General features: G+C 41.3%; 2 protein-coding genes across 8 annotated transcripts in view; one reads left to right on the top strand and one right to left on the bottom strand.

The window, feature by feature from the left end:
• C6H7orf50 (chromosome 6 C7orf50 homolog) overlaps nt 1-23,365 on the top strand; it is a 430,899-nt gene that overhangs the window by 242,002 nt on the left and 165,532 nt on the right. For 2 of the 3 annotated variants that reach the window (XM_040356745.1, XM_040356746.1), the window contains exon 4: nt 2,874-2,906. The exons of the other annotated variant lie outside the window; for it this stretch is intronic. In XM_040356745.1, the coding sequence (XP_040212679.1) occupies nt 2,874-2,906 (33 nt within the window). The remainder of the gene's footprint in view (nt 1-2,873; nt 2,907-23,365) is intronic. 3 annotated transcript variants of the gene reach the window in all.
• GPR146 (G protein-coupled receptor 146) overlaps nt 8,640-23,365 on the bottom strand; it is an 86,468-nt gene continuing 71,742 nt past the window's right edge. For 3 of the 5 annotated variants that reach the window (XM_040356739.1, XM_040356742.1, XM_040356743.1), the window contains exon 2: nt 8,640-10,693. In XM_040356739.1, coding sequence (XP_040212673.1) covers nt 9,650-10,651 — 1,002 coding nt within the window. In that variant the 5' untranslated portion in view covers nt 10,652-10,693 and the 3' untranslated portion in view covers nt 8,640-9,649. Of the gene's footprint in view, nt 10,694-19,486; nt 19,810-19,837; nt 20,180-23,365 lie in introns of those variants that run through there. The other 2 variants (XM_040356738.1, XM_040356740.1) reach the window with 2 other exon arrangements.

A 23,365-nucleotide genomic window follows, 5' to 3' on the forward strand; every position in this document is an offset into this window, starting at 1 on the left:
GGGGCTAACTCTCCATATTTAAGTCATCTGGGATTGTTTTCCATCACCTCCTGATACAATGTAACAAGAGCGTGTATCAGACATAAAGGCTACAAGGTGTTAAATATTGTTGAAGGCGAAATTATACTGCCTCACACTCAAACCGGTAATTGCAAGGGTTAAGTAACTCAATTTCTGTTGACCTTTTCCTATAAGTTTCCAGAGAAATTACACATTAAAAATGTATGTGGATTGTGTGGCGTGCACATGTGATCATTGTGCTGTGTAGCATTCAGCGACAGATGGGTTTAAAGAGCCAGAGGGAAGATAACAAGCAGGGCCTCTGAAAATGTAAATTTCTTTTTTAGGCATTAACTGGATAAGACTGGATAGTAGCTCATAAATATATTTTGCCAAATATGTAAAGCAAAATATCTGATGAGCACCTTAAGAATTTATTGATAATCGCTGCTTCATCCATTGAACCCGATATTGAGGTATTAGTTTCAAATACCGTGTCAAATATCACACTAGTTTTATGTTGTCTTATTTGACTTTTTTTCATAATAAAATATTGCAATTTTTTTTTTTTATTATTCAGATAGGTACATTATCTATATCAGTGATCTTTAACTTGTGATCTGCCCAAGACCATTCCTCTTCTTCTGATGTGGCCCAGGAAGGTCAAAAGGTTGGACACCCCTTCTCTACACCCTCCCCACACCCCGATCCCCACTTACCTCCATGGGTGATACATTATCTCCATCCACACAGCCCAATACAATAGTCCTGGGTTTTGAAACCACGGTGGTCTTCTTCTTTCCGTAGAATGCAGTTAGTCTTCATGTACACGGGACATTTTTACAACCTTTCCTGAACAATTTAAAGTGGATGTAAACCCACTCTCATCCTTTCTAAACTACTGCCATAGTGCTGATCTATAAGGATATAGATGCCTCCTGCATGTATCCTGTCTGTTATGAGAACTGAAAAACTGCAGATTCTGTGGGTGGGTCTGTTGTCTGGAGCTCGGTGGGTGGAGTTGTGATGTCAGTAGACTCCCCACCCACCTCTACACTCCTTTTACACTAAATTCTGCTATGATCACTAACATCCAGTCAAAATCCAGAAAAGTAACCACATGACTTCAGAAAAGGAGTGGAGGTGGGAATTAAAAAATAATGCAACATTTGGAAAAGCCACACATGCTCGGAAAAGCCACTGAAAATTTTAAGGCCTGCTGTCCAACATTTGTCCGTGGAAAATCCGACACCAGTTGTTCGATGGAGCGTATAAACGGTCAGATTTTCCGCCAACAGCCTGTCATCACACAATTCGCGTCAGAAAATCCAAATATGTGTACGAGACTTTAGGATGGCTGAACACAGCACCAGGACATCACAGGCACCCAAAATTCACAGGCCATCTATTTATTCTACATGGACTTAGATCTAAAGCTGATCTCCAGCAAACGACTAAATACACTAAGTAAAAAAGAGAGCTTAGCAAAGGATCCTGGCAAAGGATTTGCTTTTGTTTTTTTTGTCCATCCATTTGTGCAATTCACACAGTTCTTCTCTAGACAGTAGAGCTAGTTACAGTTAAAGTGGATGTAAACCCCCCCATGATACACAGAGATTAACCAAACCTCCCTACATAGGTTGTATATGTGTAACTGCTGTGTTCACATTTATATACTGTTTAGAAAGTTCAGATCCTGTTAGCAGATTTTCTCTTCCTGGTTACCACAGGCATACAGCCAAGATAGCTAAAATTGCTGATTGGAGGAAAGGCACACACCCCCTCTCCTCATAGGCAAGAGACTCTCAGAGCTGTTTTGTAATAGGAGCTGCTCTCGGCTAATCTATTTTAGCAACCTCCTCCAACAAAAGATTCAGGCTGCTTTTGTCTAAAATTCAAAAAATATGTCAGGAGTTCTCAGGCTGATGACAGAGGAATCGTTCAGAAGAGAGCTATAAGACTCAGCTCATTGAAAAGAGATAACAAAACACTGCAGATATATGTGCCCAGCTCAAATTTCATGAATCAGGTTTACATCCACTTTATGGAATTAACTGTTATCCTCTCTATTGATTGGACAGTTAAAGAACAGCAGAAGACTCATGAGGACATCTCTTTGCTCCATCTGCCTTCTTCTCTCATCACTAGGTTCTTTGTGTTCTTTTTTTGGCACATTTGTAAGCAATGTTGCTGTTTGACTACCAGCCATGCTTCACCTGTACAGGGAATTGCAAGAGCCTGATATGAAGTGAAATACACATATTTACATTAAGTGAATAAAAAAAAAACTGAATTGATTTATTCATGAATGTACAGCTAAGTAAGTTGGGTATTTATACCTGCCTGGAGTTTAGTTTTAAATTCTACTCCAAACGTATATTTCAGGTTTGCTGGATTCTGGATCGTTAAACCACATAATGATTCCTCAGGGACTTTTGTTGATAAGATCTCTTTATCTGATTTCTCACATCTGTACATCTCCAGGGCCATTACAAAGATGTCCTCCTTTGTTATGTAATGTGAGGGTCTACCTTGGTTCACTTTCATGTATTAAGTAGCATTGAGGCCATTCAGACCCAAACTCATTTTTGGTACTTTAGGTTTTCTTTTACATGTGCAACTAATAGCGTGCAACCCAAAACCAGTGCCTTTCGGAGACAAGCTTCTTTCTATGGCTGATATAGAATCTTCTGCAAGAGCTTTGCAATAGTTAAATTGTTTATAAGTCCCATTTATTGATCATTCAGAGAGGAGCCGCTTGAACAAAATCAATGCAGTAACGACAGACACAGCAATACTGTTTTAATTGAGTTGACATCATAATACATCATGTAGGAAATTTATAACACCGGGTTCATTTGATGTTTTTGCAGCCAGAGGCACGTGCAGTACATGGCAACAACATGGTAAGGACACTTAATTATCTGTATTGTTAAAATCTGTTTATAGAATAAATATATATATATATCGATACACACATAATACTTGGAGATTTTAGCTTTCCACAAAGGTCTTTTAAGTTCTATGCACAGTTTGTAAATTATTAGGTGTGTTTAATCCGTCATGTCCTATATTATCACACTTGTGTATAACACTGGAGCCGCTTTTTGATAACACGGTGCAAAGTGATACACAGTTTATATGCAGCTAATCACTTTTTAATTTTTATTTAAAGCAGTGAAGAAAGAAATGATTTGCGATTGGTTAGAATAGATTACTGCACATTGCTTGTTGCTTTTTTTTTAAACCCTACAGTTGCACATTAATCAGTCTTCACCCAATAGCAATATAGGTAAATGCATGTCATTCTGTCCAGAAACATCTGCGTCTGAATAAATCCTTCAGGTAGCAATGAAAAAATAACATATAAAAATATAATGCACTTCTTTTATAATGCCTTTTTTTTTACGGGTTGGATGATTTTAAATCAGATAATCTAGGCATGAGAAAATATGGACATCTTTAAGCCCCAGTTCAATCCGTTAAGTCATGCCCAAAATGACGACAAAATCGCACCTGTTTTGCTAAGCTACACCCACCTAGTTTGGTGTAGATAAATACATTACTGACAAATGGGCACTTTGGCGTTAATTGGCACAAGGGCCTCCTTTGTGTGTCAAAGTGACTGCAAGGAAAGAGGTCAGTTGGCCCACAACCACAAACTTTTTTAGTTGCTTTTTTGACCATAAACAGAGGAACTTGACTGGTTTACCTACTGAACACATTTATAAATAATGCCTGTTTTGTGGAAAGCTGGTACAAACCACTGGTGACGGGTCTATCCTAAAAGATATAGGGGTTGATTTACTAAAACTGGAGAATGACAAATCTGGTGCAACAGTGCATGGTAGCCAATCAGCTTCTAACTTTGGGCTGTTCAATTAAGCTTTGACAAAAAAAAAAAAAAAATTAAAGCTGATTGGTTCCTGTGTGGAGAGGCACAAGATTTTGCGCTCTCCAGTTTTTAGTAAATCTCCCCAATAGAGTGCAGACAGGCCTTTGACAAAGATCGTTATTTTATGTAATGTATGTGCCCAGAGTGTTTGTGAGGGAGTTGTTTGAGGTAGTATAGTTTGACAGGCCAGACACAGTAATGTCATATATGCTGACAGATGGGATGTCACTACTATGTGCTGTAAAGGGAGGTTTAATGACATTGTAATTACATTTAATTCAGTTGATGGAATAAAAGGCCCAATCATTTCTAAATAGATTCTTTGAAACCGTGTTCCATGCATTCCTTTTTAGAATTCCCTTCATTTCGAATGTTGATTGAAAGTTTGGTTTGGTGATAATATAAACATCACAGAATGCATAACCCAAATACGTAAATCTTTATTAAAGCGGGGGTTCGCCCTGTTAAAAAAAAAAAAAAAGTTTTTTTTTATTAGACCATTAAATTCGGCATCGTAGCGCGAGCTACGGTATGCCGGTCTTACATTTTTTATGCCCGTACTCACTGCGGTATCGCTGATTGAAGAATCCGGGGAATGGTGAGAGAAGGTGATTGACGGCCGGCCCTGGCACGTCACGCTTCTCCGGAAATAGCCGAAATAGGCTTGGCTATTCACGGCGCCTGCGCATAGCCTGTGCGCAGGCGTCGTGAATAGCCGAGACCTACTCCGGCTGTCTTCGGGGAGCGTGACGTGCCAGAGCCGGCCGTCAATCATCCTCCCTCTCCATAGGCACGCCCATTCCCCGCGGGAGTCGATTTCTTCAATCAGCGATACCACAGTGAGTACGGGGATTAAAAATTTAAGACCGGCATACCGTAGCTCGCGCTACGATGCCGAATTTAATGGTCTAATGATGGAAAGGAGGGTGAACTACCGCTTTAAATGATGCCAAGTACACCAATTTAGCACCCGGTCAGAATATTCCATTTTATAAACCTGCCCAAATTTTTTACATCTATTAGTTATTACATACGTAGGTCATGTGTATTTTTGATGTCCATTTTTAAGTTTTTCACCTTTTGAATTATTTAAAATATATGTGATTAAAACATTTTCATATATACCAAATAATGCAACCACGCTGAGTAGATAACAGAATCTGATAGAACAAAACTGAATGCATTAGCAATACTGGGAGTGTCCCCATTAGATCCAGAAATATGTTGTGTTTTTTTCACCAATATATAGAGAATGTTGTATTTTGTCGTGTATTTCACTAAATGCCGCACACACTGTTAAGAAAATGTGCAACTAATTGTCATTTTCTGGCTCTTGAAAGTTTACAGAAACAAACTTTAGAATCGGGACAATAATTTTACACTATGCAGCCAAATGTTTGTGACCATTACATTTGTATGAGCTTGTTAGACATCCGAAACCATGTGCATTAATATGGTGCTGGGACCTCCACTCTTCTGGGAAGGTATTCCACTACATTTTTACAGTTCAGCCAAAAGAGGGTTTGTAAGGTAAGGTATTGTTGGACCTGGCTTGCAGTCACTACGTTGTCTACAGTATCTTTTCATTTTGTTTATAGTATTTTTCACTTGAAACACCTCAACTCAGTAACCCAAAGGGGTGGTTTCAGGTTTTTCGTCATATAGTAGATTGATGGTCAGGTGTCCACAAACTTTGGCCATATGGTGGCTGTTCTATGGTGGCTGCATTCGTTTTCCATGCCCCCTTGTGTATGTTAACATTTTCACAGTTTCCTGATCTCCTCCAAGATAGACTACGCATGTACATGCAGATACATTCAGCTTTATGGGACCTGTAGTACACATAGAGCAGAGAATGTGACCAGAAATAACAGCACTGCTTGCTCTACACTAGCAGCAGTGAGGTGTATCAGTGGAGGATAGGGAGTATGCACCAGACCGAAAAGAAGCTTGAAAACAATGGTAAGAGAGTTAAAAAAAAAAAAGAGCCATGACATACTTGATATTTTAGAACGAACGAGGATCAACAAAAAAAAATTTGGTTTAGTGCCACTTTAAGGACCACAGGTAAATCTGCAGCTAGCTTTCATATGATGGCTAATATCCTTGTTAAATTAAAACAGGGAATATTTGTACAACATACCATTTTTAGGTTGCCAAGCATATTCAAAACCAATACAAAGTCTGGTGATGTGCAGTTTATCTGAATATGCTAAAAAAACGCGCCTACTTTTTATTATCGTTGAGTTCTGATTAGTTGCTTGAAAAAATGTAGTTATCAGAATTTTACAAACATTTAAACAGTACTCTATAATCTCTGAGTAACTGTGTTTCACTCCTTATTAGCTTTCTGTATGTGTATGAATTGATGCTTTTTATTTTGTTGTGCTTTGTCTGGCTGACGTCTGTTTTGCAGAAAGACAACAATTCCCCAAATTTCCAGACTTACTGTGCATTTTTATAAATGTACTTACTGTGTTTTTCCCATATAAAAATAATTTGAATCATAGTTTTTATAGTCTTCATATTTTGTAGTCATAAGAGAAACATGGTAAATAAAATGTGATTGGAATGTATAACGGATGTGTGGGTGTGGACCATTAGAATGTTATTTGGCAGCAGCAAGTTAAAGATAAGAAAGGTTTTATGTGCCCATAGTTATGCATTATGGCTCAAAGTCAATGTAATTTGTCTGTCAACTTACACAGGTAAATTAGAGACATAATGGGCGGCGATGAGTTATTGGATAAATGTCCTCAGGATCCAGCAGCACAAAAGAACTCCATTAAATGCTATATTTTGAAGTGGCAAAATATCTTTGTAGTTTTAGTAAAACCTTTTCCTTGGAAGAAAAAAGTTTGTTCTTTTGGACCTCTGATGGCCAAAAACGTGTATAGAACCTTACACTTTTGTTCCTGCACAAGATTAATTCTCACTAGTTGTATTGTAGTTGACTAGGACTTATCTGGTATTATGCCGCGTACACATGATGAGAAAAATGCAATTTTTTAAGTTGGTCATTAAAAACGACCATGTGTAGGCTCCAGAGCATTTTTCTCGATGTGAAATATGACCATAAAAATTTTAGAACATGCTCTAATTTTTCGCATCGTTTTTCACGTCGTGAAAAACGGTCGTGTGTAGGCTTTAACGACGGGAAAAGAACGCACATGCTCAGAAGTAAGTTATGCGACGGGAGCACTCGTTCTGGTAAAACTAGCGTTTGTAATGGAGATAGCACATTCGTCATGCTGTAACAGACTGAAAAGCACAAAGACTGAAAAGCGTGAATCTTCTCTCACCAAACTTTTACTAACACGAAATCCACAAAAGCAGCCCAAAGGGTGGCGCCATCCGAATGGAACTTCGACCTTTATAGTGCCGTCGTACGTTTTGTATGTCACCACGCTTTGTTCAAGCATTTTTCTTTCACGGTCGTGTGTATGCAAGGCAGGCTTGACAAAAATCATGTAGAGAAAAACGTTGTTTTTTCCAAGACATTAAAAACGGTTGTGTGTACGCGGCATAACACATTGATGAGCTCCTTTGATGCAGCAGAAGCGTTCCCTGCTCTATACCTGCATGATCTGTAATGTCAAACAACATGGGGGGGTTGCTAGAAACAGGCTTGATTTTTGGAGCGCTGTTATTGTGCAAGCTGCCTCTGTAGTTGCTAAGTAGGCATTCATGTATCGAGTTCCTCATTTTAAATACAATTGAGCTGTTGTTTAATGACATTAAAAATTATCATGCATTATCTTGTTCCTTAAAAATATTTATTATGGCTCCTTGCTGAATAATATTGGCAAGGTAGATTCCATATGATGACATGTACAGATAGATAGATAACTTCATTAATTCACCAGTTTGGTGTTTGCCGATTTTCTTCACTTAGTAGTCAGGTAAAAGAAAGCTTATCACATACATTAGGAAAAAAATATACAAATTCACTTCACTCTGTGTTATTGAAAACTGACAATATAATACTTTTCTATAGTATCAAAGTGCTTTGCAGTTACTTATGTGGAATAGTTAAAGAGCATCTCCACCTAAAACATATTTCTATTTTGTGAAAGAAATGTGTTTGGTGTCTATCTACTGTTGTGTCTATTTTAGGCTGTCTAGGCCTGTTGAGGAAGATCTTTTGCAACCCTGACATCAGTGTCAGCCTAGAAAATGCCTAATCCACCTTTAAATTAAGACACCAAATGCCTTACGCCGCGTACACACAATCAGGCTCACATCGGAATTCCATCGGAAAAATATAGAACATGTTCAATATCGAAAATCCGATGGAATTCTTCGGGATTTCCGATAAAAAAAACTCAGATGGGGCTACACATGATTGGAAAATCTGATGGAAAAATTACGACCGTGTGTACGGGGCATTAGAGGTTCAAATTCACTGTACTAAATATACAAAAACCTACAATTGTGAATTCATTTGTTTCATGGTCATAATGCGTCACTGTGCTAAGTTTTTTTATATATATATTTTACTGGTGTTACACATGCTTAGGGACCTTTCACACATGCGGTCCGATCAGGTCCGCCTGTCAGTTTTTTAGGCAGACCTGATTGGATGCTCCATTCACTACTATGGGTCAGCGGTGACATGTCCACTGACATCACCGCTATCCAATCCGATCCTGTCCGGGAAATCCAGACGGATGGTGACCCTATTTTCCATCTGTCTGGCAGATCGGATGGGATTGGATGAAAATGGACAAGTGGTCCGTTTTCATCCGATCTCCCCATAGAAGAGAGCAGAGACAGACCTGTCATCCACCTGCTCAGTGTATCGATCCCCCGCTGAGCAAAGTGGAGTCTGCCAGGCGGACCGCCTGTGGGAAAGGACCCTCACACTGATGGCCCACCAGATGATTCTCTGGTATGTGCAATGGGCAGTCAACGACCATTCGTCATAGCCTTGACAGGCTTGCGTAGCCATTTAAGACAAACTACTAGTGTCACTAACCTGTGAGTTTTCCATATATTTCTTTGGAAAATCCTGAAATGTATTATATACAGCATGTCTTGCTTTTTAGTGGCGTCCCCAAAATAATGCATAAAAAAATTCAGGCTAGTGACAATAACAACTCAACTGAAAAGCTTCTTACAGATGTGTCAGGGTTGATGGAGATCTCTACTCATAATTCAGCAACAGCAGTAAAGACCCAACAGGTGGTAGAACCTCCTCTACTTTCAATTCCAGAATAGGGAAATTATTTTGGGTGCATATGCATTTTAACCCCCTAATTTTGGTTTAATGTCTTTGCTTATAAAACTTTACAAAGAAATGCCTCAGTTTAATATGTAGATAAGCCAACACAAGGATGCGTTGCCTGTTTGCAGATATATAGTAAGATCTTGTAGGTTGTGGTTGAACCATACATATATGCTTGGGTCATTCTTTATAGGCTTGTACAAAACCTTGTTGGCACTATTTTATAGAACTATTCCAACCCCACAGTTTCCATCATCAGCACCATTGAAGAATTCGTCTCCAGCTCTGCTTCTTGGCCATTTTTCCACCAAAAAGGCTTAGCGCAAATTTCAAACATGTCAGTATAAATTAGTCTTCATAGCTAATTATGACTAAACAAGAATCAATAATCACATGACATGCAGTATGATATTTGCAGTGTGGTCATGCTAAGGCTCAGAGCTTATTCTATAGCAGCCACCTTTCATCCAGTACTATGGATGAGGTTAGATCAATGGAGAACCAAGTTACTGTAACACCATCTGTCGTTAAGTCATCACCTGCTGAACCACAGTGCGCTCATGGGCACAACCTTCATTGCCACAGTGCAATTTTTTAAGCAATCTCTGGAGTTTGTTGTGAAAGTTTTTGTTAATGTGTCTGTGTAGAAGAGGCATCACAAAGCTGCTTGAGAAGGCCAAGAAGCTAGACAAACCCTCAATGAAGTGAAATGTCCTCATGAAACGGTGGTCAGTGGACTTCACATGAATGTTTGTAAATGTGTTCACCATTAGTGTAGCATAATATGGCGTCCATAAAATAAACTGTGTGCAAACGGTGGCAATCAAAAGCCGATGCACAGATGGATCCAGTCTTCCAGAATCCTGATCAAGGGGAGTTTCCTCTTTTCGAATTTGTAAAATAAGGACCAAAGCATACAGTACAGCAAGAACTGGCACTACATATCCAATAAGGACCATAATTGCATCAGCTGCCTCTCGATTTTGCATCTTGGAACATTCGATGATCTTAGTCGATACGTGGTTGCAGATGTAGAACAGGAGAGAAGAAAAACTGGTCAAAACTGCTCCACCCCAGATAAACCCACAGACGTGCTTCGTATTGTAGACACTTGACATGTAAGTTCTCGGTAGTGCACATTCTATATAATAATCCAGACTGAGCAATGTTGTGGAATACATGATCACCAAAGATGACACATTAAAGAGAATTAGCAGAGTAATGTAAACCTCATTGCCGAAGCTCCACAGTGACCATTTGGTATACTCTGGTCCTAGAAGGTACACTGGGGCCACTGCATTGATGATGAATCCTGCAATTGCCATATTTACAAAGTACACATCTGGCATGGTCATAGTTGCCTTGTTGTAGAGATTAACCAGCACAAGCTGAACATTGTAGCAGAGACCGGTTGGGAAACAAATGATGAGGTAGAGAATGGACAAGACAAAGAGGACGAGATGGAAATCATGGCAGAGACGCTGGTCTTGAATGTTGTCAGTGTAATTAAAATCTTCGCAACTCCACATAGTGAGACCAGTCAGCGGCGTCTTAGCTGGTCACCAGCTGAGCTGTGTGGAAGAAATAATGAGAGCAGGTTAAAGGAGAATTGCAACAATATTATATTACATATCAAGTTGCTACCAGCCATTACAAAAGCGTCATGACTACCATGTTGTTAACTAAGGCCTCATACACACGTTAGGTTAAACAGAGGACAACAGTCTGATGGACCGTTTTCATCGGTCAAAACCGATCGTGTGTGGGCCCCATAGGTTATTTAACCATCGGTTAAAAAAAAGCAAACTTGCTTTAAATTTAACCGATGGATTCCTAACCGATAGGTCAAAACCGATCGTTAGTAGGCACAACCATCTGTTAAAAATCCACACATGCTCAGAATCAAGTCGACGCATGCTTGGAAGCATTGAACTTCGTTTTTTTCAGCACGTCGTTGTGTTTTACGTCACCGCGTTCTGACACGATCGGTTATTTAACCGATGGTGTGTGGGCGTGACGGACCATCAGTCAGCTTCACGGTTAACCGATGACAACGGTCCATCAGACCGTTCTCATTGGATGGACTGATCGTGTGTACGCGGCTTGAGACATACAATGAATTGCAAAGCAGGCCTTGTTGTATTCTTCAGTATTGCCTTGCTTGGTGAATCCTGTCCCTTTGGCCTATGAGGGGTTGGCAACAGGAGACAATTCCTCCAAGTGTCTTCATATATTGGAATAAATGGACTATCTTGGTACCCGAAAGATTACAAATAAAAGTTAACTTTTTACCTTTATTTGTAATCACTTGATTACCGAGATAGTCCATTTATTCCAAAATATATGGAGACACTTGGGGAATGTCTCCTGTTGCGCCCCCCCCCCATTTGTCACTGTTAAGATGATGGTACCCCTATATCCTATAATTTAGAAGCTTCACCAGAGGCCTTCCTTTAATATGTATCTATATGGATTACATCAGAGCTCATCAGGAGGGGAAGGAAGGTGGGATCAGACTGGAAGATGGAAATTAAGCACAAGAAGCTAATCTGTTGTTCTGCAGTGCTCATATTCTAACATGAAACGCGCTGGTAGTAAGAGAGAGCACAGAGGGATGAGCCCATTGGTCTGCTGCTAGGCTGGGAAAGAAAAAAGACCTGCAATTTTTCTTTAAAGGGGTGGTTCACCCTAAAAACTACTTTTTTTTATTACAATGGCCCCCCACATTACAATATGATTAAGGCTATTATTATTTTTTTGAAGCTGTACATACCTTTGTACAGCATATTCACCCGTTGCGAGTCCCGCGGGAGTGGGCGTTCCTCACATGTCTGTGATTGACATTTTGACCAAAAACGAGCTCCCCCCCGTCGCGTAAGCCGTGCCACGATTGGCGAAAGAAGCCGATCGGCGATGCGCATGCGCAGTATAGCGCCGACTCGCCGCTCGGCTCCTTTCGCCAACCGTGACGTGGCTTACGCGACGGGGGGGAGCTCGTTTTTGGTCAAAATGTCAATCACAGACATGTGAGGAACGCCCACTCCCGCCGGACTCGCAACGGGTGAATATGGTGTACAAAGGTATGTACAGCTTCAAAAAAATAATAATAGCCTTAATCGTATTGTAATGTGGGGGGCCATTGTAATAAAAAAAAGTAGTTTTTAGGGTGAACCACCCCTTTAACTGCAGCTGATTAAAAGCAGGTCTTCTGCCCTGCCAGACGGCGTTGTGTTATATGGCAGAGCTGTATAAATATCAGTACCAGGTGGTGGATAGAAATACAAATCCTTTGACAGTAGAAACGGCACTCTTATACATATGTATTTCATCTGTGTATTTAGATGTGTGCCTGGAGTCCAGTTTTAAAATACAGGTGGAAATAGATAAATCTATAAGCAACCAAGAAGTCCCACCATTACACCTGTCTCCGAGCAAAGGCGGTGATGAAACTCATCCTGTGTAATATGCAAGAAGCTTCTAGTCAGCACTGAACCAGTCTGACCCCTATCACAGTCTCTTCCTGTTATTCATGTAAGGGTGACATATTTAATGCTGCATATTTGTCTGCTAGCACCGATGATTCATAGTTGGTGGCCATTAATGATAATTACACAGGAAAACAGCTTGACGGATACACCAATATTTTCCGGATTAACGCTTATTCATTTTAAAGTGAAATTAGTGTTAAATTGGATGTAGTGGTGTAAATAAATCGCTTGCGTTATTCAGTGCATCATCAAATATACTGTATAGTTTCTGATACACAGCGAAGGGTAAGGTTTGTTACATATGAATATCTTTCATTGTATCCAGCATGACCCTGAGAGCTGTCAGTTGTCATTACAGCTACAAAGTACAGCTAGCAATGTTTCTTCTAACAAATGATCCGACTGTGTTAATTAAGACCTAAGTGATTAAACACTGCTGGCTACACTTGGAATCGTGCAGTAAAAACAGAAAATGTATTTTGTTGTATTCGTTGTGCTTGTATAGCAGTTTATCAATAAAATACATCAAAGATACAATTGTGCAAGATTAAATTATGCAACAGCAATGTTAAATAATTGATGTATGTATAGAAACCCTTGCCACACTATCTGAGTGAAGATTGAGGTCTCTGCTGATTATACAAGTAACCTATAAACTGTACCCATCTCCTTCCAATGCGTTAATCATCCAGCAGATGCAGCGGTTATGGGGCCAGTCCGTATGTGGTCAGGTGTGCTATGTTATATTATCATCTTTGGAATTGGCTAAGATGAGCATTAAGTGGGAACACATTCTCACCATCAGTACATATTCGCAGGATTTATCTTTAATGCTGCCTGCATTCTCACCATCAGTATATATTCTTAGGATTATGTCAAGGGCTGTCATGTGGAAGAATATACAAGTGATCTTTGCCATTAGTAAGAAACAAAACATAGGTGGTTTCATGTATATCTAGCGATTTTGCCTTACCCTTGAGGCCCTCCTGGCCAGGCCTTGGGTTCTGGAATAGAAGTAAGGTCTAGATCAGTGGTCGCCAAACTATGGCCCGCGGGCCGAATGCGGCCCTTTGCGTGCTTTCATCCGGCCTGTGGGATACTCTTTCTACCTCTGACATCAACAATGGGGTATTATTCTTCCCACTGACACCAATGATGAAGCATATATTCTTCCTCTGACACTAAATGTGGGTTACTATTCCTCCCACTGACACCAATGTTGGAGCTTAAATTCTTCCTCTGACACCAAAGATGGGGCAATATTCCTCCCAGTGACACCAAGAATGGGGCACTATTCCTCCAACTAATACCAATGATTAGGAACTATGCCTCTTCCACTTAGCCACATGGGTGCTATGTACTTTTTTCACACCCACTGACCACCAAGCCTGAGGCATTATCTACTCCCAATGTTCACAGTCCAGACCCCCCAAAGTCTAAAGGACAGTTAACTGGCCCTTTGTTTATAAAGTTTGGTAAAAAAAACAATATTTTTTACCTTCTGCTATAAAACATATCCAATAAAAAAATCGAATTTCTTCATAAATTTAGGCCAATATATATTCTGCAACATATTTATGTTAAAAAAAAAATCCTAATAAGCATATATTGATTGGTTTGCACAAAAGTTATAGCATCTACAAATTATGGAATATATACTGGAATTTTTTATACTAGCAGCAATCATCGACTTATAGCGAGACTGCAATATTGCAGTGGACAGTCTGACACTTTGTGGGAACCAGTGACACTAATACAGTGGTCAGTGCTAAAAAATATGCACGGTCACTGTACTAATGACACTGGCTGGGAAGGGGTTAAACATCTACGGTGATCAAATGGTTAACTGTGTGCCTAGCCAGTGTTTATGTGTACTATGTTAGGTGCTTTTACTAAGGGAAGTGATGTATTTTTTCCCCTGCTTTGAAGGGACACAAAATCCAGCCCTTCCCCCCTGTCAGAACGGAGATCTGCATTGTTTACAAAGGCAGAGCTCCATTCTGTGTCTCTGCGTGACAATCGGCAGGTGCCAGTGGACATCCAGTGCCCAACTCCCACACATTGGCTTCTGTTGTAAGTAATCACAGCAAGAGCTGCCCACCAGCGGCTCACACCCCCTAGGCGGAAGTGCAGAATCATGTATATTCTGTATATGTGATTCTGTGCAGGAGGGCCACCCTGTAGCATTATCTTTGCTATGTGGCGGTCTGGAATGGTTAATTCGTTTTCTAGCATGTGTGGGAGGCTTCAGGCTACTAGCACTGTACCCATCAGTGTGGGAGATGGAATACCAATGTCATCAGGAGCGTCGGTGAGCTTAAAGTGTATGTCAAGGCAAAATAAAAAATAAAAAGATTTTTAGTATATCTTGGGATGCACGCACAGAAATATAGTATATTCCTACCAGCCTCTTTGACATGACAACACAGCTCTTAATTTCTAAGCATTTGGTGTCAGCCCTGCCCACTTAATTTCAGGTGTGTTACAAGAAAAAAAGATCTCTACTCATCTCTGCCCCCCATCCCTGTGACCCTTCCTTGTGTACAGGCAGAAAGCAAAGGGAGCTATCAGCTTACAAGTTTTCTAGCAAATCATTAGGTATTTTTGTACTTTGTGAGCCAATATAACAAAACACTTTCAATGATATATATTTACCAGACCAAAGGTGGAGCAAAAGACAGGTTCATTGTTGGAGGTTACATACACTTCCAAGGTAAGAATAAGCCTGTAAAGGCCAAGTCTACAGAATGCTGAAAATTCAGTGCTGGCTGTTTAAAGCAGAGTTATAGAAAGCTATTAAAGACTCACATTTAATCCAGTTAGCTATTCATTAAAAATCATTAAATGCATTTTATATAGTACCTCAATCTGTCCTTATAAGCCTCCGGTAATCCCCTGTACAGCAGGACTCGGGCAGCACTGTAAGCCAATCAAGTTCTACTACTTTGCATTTCACAAGTCTAACACACAGAGAGCTAGTGAGAGGAAGAGTGAACACATGGATAAACTTATCAGTGTGATGAGCTCCCTTAGGCTTCATTTACATGGGCAGTATCTGTCGAGAAATGGCAATTCTTGTGGGCCATGAAACTAGCTGCATGTACACAGTGTGTACTAACAGCAGTGGCACAGCCAAATATGTTCACTGTACAAGTCTATGTCTGGCGGCTATTAGGGACTCTAACTGGCCCTGCATGCAGACAGTTTGCATTAGACTACTCACAGTTTGTACGCGGCTATTGCCTAGAGTGCTGCTGCATCTAGAGGCAGTGTTTATCCCCATCTGAATGCAGCAACCTATCCACCTTTATTTGCTTGTGTGAATTATTCTTTAATATCGAACCACAGCCTGAGTTAAGTCCTTTTATGCATAAAGGTAAAAAAAACTTTGATGTGCTGCTCCCCCCACAACACCCCCAATACCCGAACCCCTTCTTGATCCAGTAATGTGCACAAGAGCCTTGGCTGTCTCGGGGGTTCCCTCTTCTCATTGGCTGAGACAGCAGCAGCAGTCATTGGCTCCCACTGCTGTCAAACACAGCACAGTGAGCCAATATGGAGGGAGATCGGGGGGCAGGGGGAAATTAAGGCTCTATGCGTCTTATGGACGCATAGACCAGTGCCCCTATAGCAAGCGGCTTGTGCCCCTATAGAAAGGGGAGGAGCCAAGAGCATTGGTGGGGGACAAGGGAAGAGGAGGATTGAAGCTGCTCTGTGCAAAAATGAGGCCAGAGACCTAGCTAAAGCCCCATACACACAATCTGAAAATCGTACAAAAAATACCGCTTCTGAAGCGTTCGTACGATAATCGGTTCGTTAGTACAGAGGTTTCAAGAGCAGATCGCGACATCCGATATTATCGAATTGGACAAACACGAAAATATTTCTCGTACGATACCAGATCGTACAATTTTCGTCTAATCAGTACAGTTGATGTTTGAAAATGCAATACAAATACATTATAACATCACTTCCGATTTTTTATTCTGTCGTACGAGAATTTTCGTAACTTTAGTAAACTCTTCATGTTCGATATGCAACTAGCATTGTGTGTACAGGGCTTTAGCCATCTGGCAGGGGTAGTGAATAACAGGAGTGGCCAAACAGAATATTTTACAAATATTTTGACAGATAACATAATTCACACTTGTGTATTTCCACTAAGTGCTTAGCTTCTGGTATGTAGTTCTACTTTACTAGATTACTTTCCTCAGGCTTCTTACTTGGCAGTAGAAAAATGTTGTATAGTAGCTTAACAAATGTAATGGCAATTTTAAAGTGGTTCAACAGTCAAAGCATTTTAATCCTAATTTATTTCCTATATTAAGGTAAAAATGTCCTGTTGGTACTATCGTCAGCACCGCCTCCCCTAAATACTTACCTAAGTCCTGTATCGATCCAGCACTCCCTTCTCTTCTCTCACAGGCAGCAGTGGGGGCCATTGGCTCCTGCTGCTGTCAATCAAATTCTGTAAGCAAAAAACGGCCACGCTGTATGTCTGTAGCCCACCGAGAAGAGGAGGAGCCAGGAGCACCAGCAAGAGACCCCAGAAAAGGAGGATCAGGGTGCTCTGTGCAACTATTCCACAGAGCAGTTTCTGATTTTACAAAATGAAAGCTTTACAATCATTTTAACTTTTTTTCTTAAATACATGAAGCTATATCACTGCTAATCCCTCTTTCATACATTAAAGCCTAAACCTCACCATTTCTAAACCGTTTTTTTTTTTTTTTTTTTTTAAATGGGATATTTGGCACATTAACCAAGCTCAATGTATTGAAATGTTACATATATAGAATTATTTTGTATGGCTTTGTATCATGTAGCCAAAACAAAATTTGCTCTACGCAACTTTCCAAGGCCACATTGTATTTTTTGAAAATATTCTCTGGCAAAAAAAAAAATGTTTTATAAATGAATGAATAAAATTTAAATGAACGAATATGTTTTACTTAGTGTTTTTTGTAATTAGCATTACATGTATGATGAGCATGGTTCACAGAATGGAAAGAAAACTATTGCATGCTCTGGGGTCCATGAATAATCCCTCTGTTGTCTTTCGGTTTGAGGATGTAGTTCAAGAACACATTCAATTAGTTAGGGCTAAACTACCAAGTGCAATGGGTCATATGATTTATGAGCCACTCAGGAAAGATTTTTTTTGCGATTTATGGGATAAAGCCATCCACAACTCTGCCCCCAGCTACATCACTGACCTAGTCTCAAAATATCAACCTCTTCGTTCTTCGCAAGACCTCCTGCTCTCTAGCTCTTTCGTCACCTCCTCTCACTCTCACCTTCAAGACTTTACCAGAGCTTCTCCAAGCCTATGGAACTCCTTCCCCCAAACTGTCCATTTATCTCCTATTTTATTAGCTTTTAGACGATCCCTGACAACCCTTCTCTTCAGAGAAGCCTATCCTTCCCTGTAACTGTATTTTCATTTTGTCCATCTGATCATCCCCCACAGCTACTACCCTTTGTTCCACTTGACCCTCCCTTCTAGATTGTAAGCTCTAACGAGCAGGGCCCTCTGATTCCTCCTGTATTGAATTGAATTGTATTGTTAGTGCCAGTTCACATTACCGCGTCTTGGGATCCAACTTGTGTCACCCCAAGTCGTGCGACATGAGAAATTTAATTGAAGTGAATGGGAGCCGTCTTAATGTACACTACTAAAGTCGCTCCGACTTCAGAAAAGGTTTCTGTACTACTTCAAGGCGACTTGTAGGCAACTTGTACCCATAGATTTTAATGGAAGTTGCCTCCAAAGTCCGATCACTGTCTTAACTAAAGCAACTTTACAGGAAGAGAAAATAGTTTACTCAGGCAAACCCCTCGGTCCCACAGAGTTGATTATTCTGTGATTGGCCACAGCCAAAGTCGCCTGTCCTGGAGGCAACTTAAAGTCGCGTGGTAAGTTGCTCCAGGTCGCGCTAAAGTCACGCTGAAGTTGCTTTGCAAAGTCGCGCTGTAAGTCGGGTTGCCCCTGTGTGAACCGGCTCTAATGCCTTGTTTCCACTGAACGGAACGGTTCGGGTCAGTAAATTTGGAACGTTTAGAATGGACCGGTCTATTTTCGTGAGCGTTTCCACTGCAAATCGGACCGTCAGGGACCATACATGATTTAGAAAAAATGCCTAGCGCATCCACCAATCAGTGGAATGTATTGCATCTCCGCCCTAATGGAACCGTTGCATTTTCTATGGCCCCACATCTTAAGCAGGACCCAGAATGGTCCGGTACGGTTCAGTTTTATGGCACACTTTCAACAATGGAAACACCCAAAATAGCGTACCGTACCGATCCGCTCAGTGGAAACAAGGCATAACTGTACTGTCTTGCCCGCTGCTCAAACTGTTGGCGCTAAATAAATCCTTTCTAACAATAATAATATTACAAAACATGAAAACATATAAGAGGATTTTGTGGCAAACAATAGTAAGATATGTGATATCATAATAAACACATCATGACTTGTGAGTACACAAGGAATAATGAAGTAATATAATAACAAAATAAATAAATCGGGTAGATTCTTGACCTTACAAAAAAAATAAAAAATTCAGAAAGTTGAACAGCCTGAACCATGCAGCAGCTCATTTCTCTACATGAATCATCAGCAGGTTGTCTGGCAGCATCTTGTTAAAGTATTAAATAAATTATATTGCAGTAAAGTGGTCCATGCATGTGCAAAACATTTCCTGTCATTAGTGACCATGGTGATGATTGTAAATTAGTATAGGTCAAATTTATCTTTTTATATATATATATATACTCTATATACTATATATATATATATATATATATATATATATATATATATATATATATATATATTAAAAGCCTGTTTATTCTAGTGAAGTCACTGCTTACCCCTTGATGAAAATGTCCATAGCAGCCACAGCAGAAATAAACATTGCTATAGATGATTGTCAGCTTGTCCTTGTCAAAATTAAAGTGAACTTGAGCTTAGGATTGGGAAATCTTATTAAATTCCTAGGACATTGACACAGATATTAGTAACGAAAAGCGAAGAAGTTCTAGGATGTTTTTGTTCCAAGATCAGAAGATCGTTCCATCCAACAAATGAACCTTCTGTAACACTGATTAACTGATGTACTGCCAGAGGGGACTGTGACGGCATTCTGGAACCTCTTGGTATGCAGCACATTCATCCAACAGAGAATGATTTACTATGAATGTTAGTTATTAAAGAGCTCCTACCTTGTGCTGAACATTCCTCGCTCTAGTAAGGATCTGCAGTGAGCCTGTTAAGTTTCAGAGAGGAAGGAAGCAGATACATTTCCTGAGCATTGTTTCTCTGTGTCTGAGCTAGGCTGACTTTGCTGCTTCATCATCTCGGGGGGAAAAAAAAAATTGTACACACACGAGTTGCACTTGTTTTCCAGCTCGTATTGCGCTCACAAAGTTTCAGTTCTTCTTGGCAGGCTGTCTTAGCCACTCCCTGTGGACTGTTTACAAGAATGGAGGTTGGCTCCTTCACTGATAGGCAGAGGGATGAGATTAGAGACAGACACACAGGTGCCTGATGCTCTCTGGGCTGCTCTGACGCCCTCTCTCACCCATTTCCTGTTCGAGAAATGTGCAGCACGTGCGTCACACACACTTCTCTAAAAACAGCCTGCCTTCAAAGTGAAAGCGCTGCCAAAATGTGCATCACTTCAATGAACAGCAGCAGACTTATTGAATAACAGCAGGGAAGCTGAAACCAAAAGCGGCCAATTGGTTTTAAATTCACTGAATGTAGAAAAGTGAAAGGTACTCTTTAAATAAATCTTAAAAATGTATGATTTGGGAAAAATTTTGGGGTGGATTTATTAAAGGAAAATAAATTATACGCTTTGAAAGTGAAGTTGCTCCTGAGCTTAATAACTTAGGTGAAGCTTCACTTTGCGAAGAATACCCAATCACATGAAAGGTAAAAAAAAAAAAGCATTTTTGCTTGCACATGATTTGATGATGGAAGTCGCAGAGCTTCCCTTTCGTCTGGTTGCCTTTAGTAAATCCACCTCTTCACTTTCAAAGATTTTTATTAGTTTTGTACAAGAGCAAAAACAAGAAGTACAGACTAATCGGAATGCAATCACAATTTGGCAACATACAAACAGAGCCATTATGGAGTATATCATTCAACCTGTGTCTGGCACTAAAAACCCTGAGAATCCGCCTTACTACTATTACATTTTAACCGGATCTAGGGGGGGGGGACCTCTGGCACCCCCACTCGCAGCACACTGAGCCTGAAGGATACCCCCGTTGATCCTAGAGGTAGATAAGTGGCAAGTGGACGGAGGAGGAGTACTAGATCTGCGCTAGCAAGCTCAGGGGAGAAGATAGGATGTCATACTATCATTCCGAGCCTGAGCTTGACTTCTATAAAAGTTGGAACGTACTGAGGTTGAGAAGAGAGAGGAAGATGAAGACGAAAAGGGAAAGTCACAGAGAGAGAAAGGAGAAGAAATAATGAGCCAATTTACCGGGAAAGAGCAGAGGGGCCATTGCCAGCATCTTCTGGATGGGCCGGGAGTCCAGGTCGCAGGGGGATGCCCATGTGCAGGGACCATGGTTCCCATTTGGATTCGAGCGCTGGGACTGTGTCTGCTAAGATGCTAGCAAGTTTCTCCCGTGACATGATCCAGGAGATCTTACGTTTGGCTGCTACTAGGGTAACCTTGGGTTTCCAAGCTTTGGCTATGGTCATCTTGGCCCAGCCACCTCTTTGTGTCCACTACCCTGTAAACAGAGATGTTGGTACCCAGTGCTTGTCCCAACTACATACACTGCTTGTCTTCTCTGTGATGTGTCCCTTGCGCTTCTGTCATCTAGTTTTTTTTTTTTTTATCAAAAAGGTGTTTATTGAACATACACAGGTTCACACAAATGTTACAGTTCTCCATTGCACATACACAAGTTGAGTCCTTACCAACATATAACAGACTTATAAATTCAGACACATCCCTCACTCCACCCACTGGAACCGGCACTCCCCTTGTTTCCAATATACAAGCCCTCCCTCCCACCATCAATAATACATACGACAGGCCTCACTAATCCCACATACGTATACATCTACAGGCACCTCAAAAGTCTAGTCATGACCAGTTCCCTGGGGCTCAAACCCGGTGTGTCCAGCCACAGCCCCCATATCCTCTCAAATCTCCCAGGACACCCTCTATGTTGGTAAATGCACTTCTCCATTATTAACGCCTTTCCCACATGGGAAATCCAAGAGGAGTGGGTCGGCGGGGAGACAGACTTCCACCCCATTAGTATCAACTTTCTGGCTTGGAACAGCGTCCTAGAGACAGCCACCCTGGTCGCCTCCTCGGGGACCGCATCTTCCAGCACCCCCAGCAGGCAGCACACAGGATCGACCGGGACCTTTGTCTGGAACGCAGAGTTAATCGTCTCCACTACCTTTCCCCAGTATCTGTGTAGTTTTGGACAGCGCCACAGGAGGTGTATTAGGTCCCCCTCGTGCTGTTGACATCTGCAGCACAATGGGTCTGCCCGCCTACCCATCCTGTGCAACCTCACCGGTGTATAGTGTACCCTCAGCAATATGTAGAGTTGTGAAACCTTTTGTGCGACATTCAGGGAGCATGTAGTTAGGGATTGAAGGGCTTCCTCCCACTGGTCACCCGTTATCTGGCTGAGATCCCTCTGCCAGGCAGACAAGGCCCCGCTAGGGTACGCGTCCAGGTGTCTGGAAAGTAGCATCTGGTAGCATTGGGAAATAATTCCTTTGGTCTCGGAGGTCGTTCTCAGCAAGTGGAACACCGGGGCGGGCGACAACGTCCACTCCACAGCATTCCCCTGAGCTGCTACCGCATGCCTAAGCTGGAGATATGAGAGCCACATGGATGACGGAAGATCAAAGCGAGCCTGCAGCTGAGTAAACGTCAGCAGCCTGCCATTATGGAATATTTGAGACAACATAGTTATCCCATAGATCTTCCAACGTGATTCCTGCTGCAATTTAGCTAATTCAATGTAGGAGGAGTTATTCCATATAGGACTATGTTCAGTGAACCCCCTGACCCCCTGAAGCTGCCTGCCCTTATTCCACACCTTTTGAGACAACGTTAAAGTCGGGTTTAGCTTGTTAGATTTGAGAAACATTTGCGCCTCCAGGCCCAGGGGAATGGTCTCGGCTCCAGAAGCATACAGCATTAGCCGTGCCGCCGATCCCTCAGGGTCCCGAGCCATGGAGCCTACCAAATGTTGGAGCTGTGCAGCCAGATAATATACCCAAGGGTTGGGGACCGCCAACCCTCCATCGTCTTTAGCACGCTGAAGCTGCTCCAGCCTAATCCTGGGAGCCCTCCCGTTCCATAGCAATTTCCTGAACAGGGTGTTCACCACTCTAAAAATCTTTAAGTGAATAACCACTGGGGAGTTGTGTAAGAAGTACAACAGTTGGGGCATTAAGATCATTTTTATTAAGTTTGCTTTGCCTGCCAGGGACATCTTAAGGTTGTTCCATGTGTTAATTTTGTCTCGAAATCGGGACAGCAATGGGTATACATTTAACAGACAATATTCTGACAGTTTGGGCGAAATTTGCACCCCTAAGTACTTGAAACTATTCACTACAGGTATGGGGCATGAGGCCGGGAGGGTCACCTCCCTGTCCTCATCAAGCATCATCAGGGCAGATTTGGACCAATTAATGGTCAGACCTGAAAAGCGGCCAAACCCCTGGATAACAGCCATGACCCCTGGCAGCGA

Source organism: Rana temporaria, chromosome 6 (genome assembly GCF_905171775.1).
Source record: "Rana temporaria chromosome 6, aRanTem1.1, whole genome shotgun sequence".
Lineage (NCBI taxonomy): Eukaryota > Metazoa > Chordata > Amphibia > Anura > Ranidae > Rana > Rana temporaria.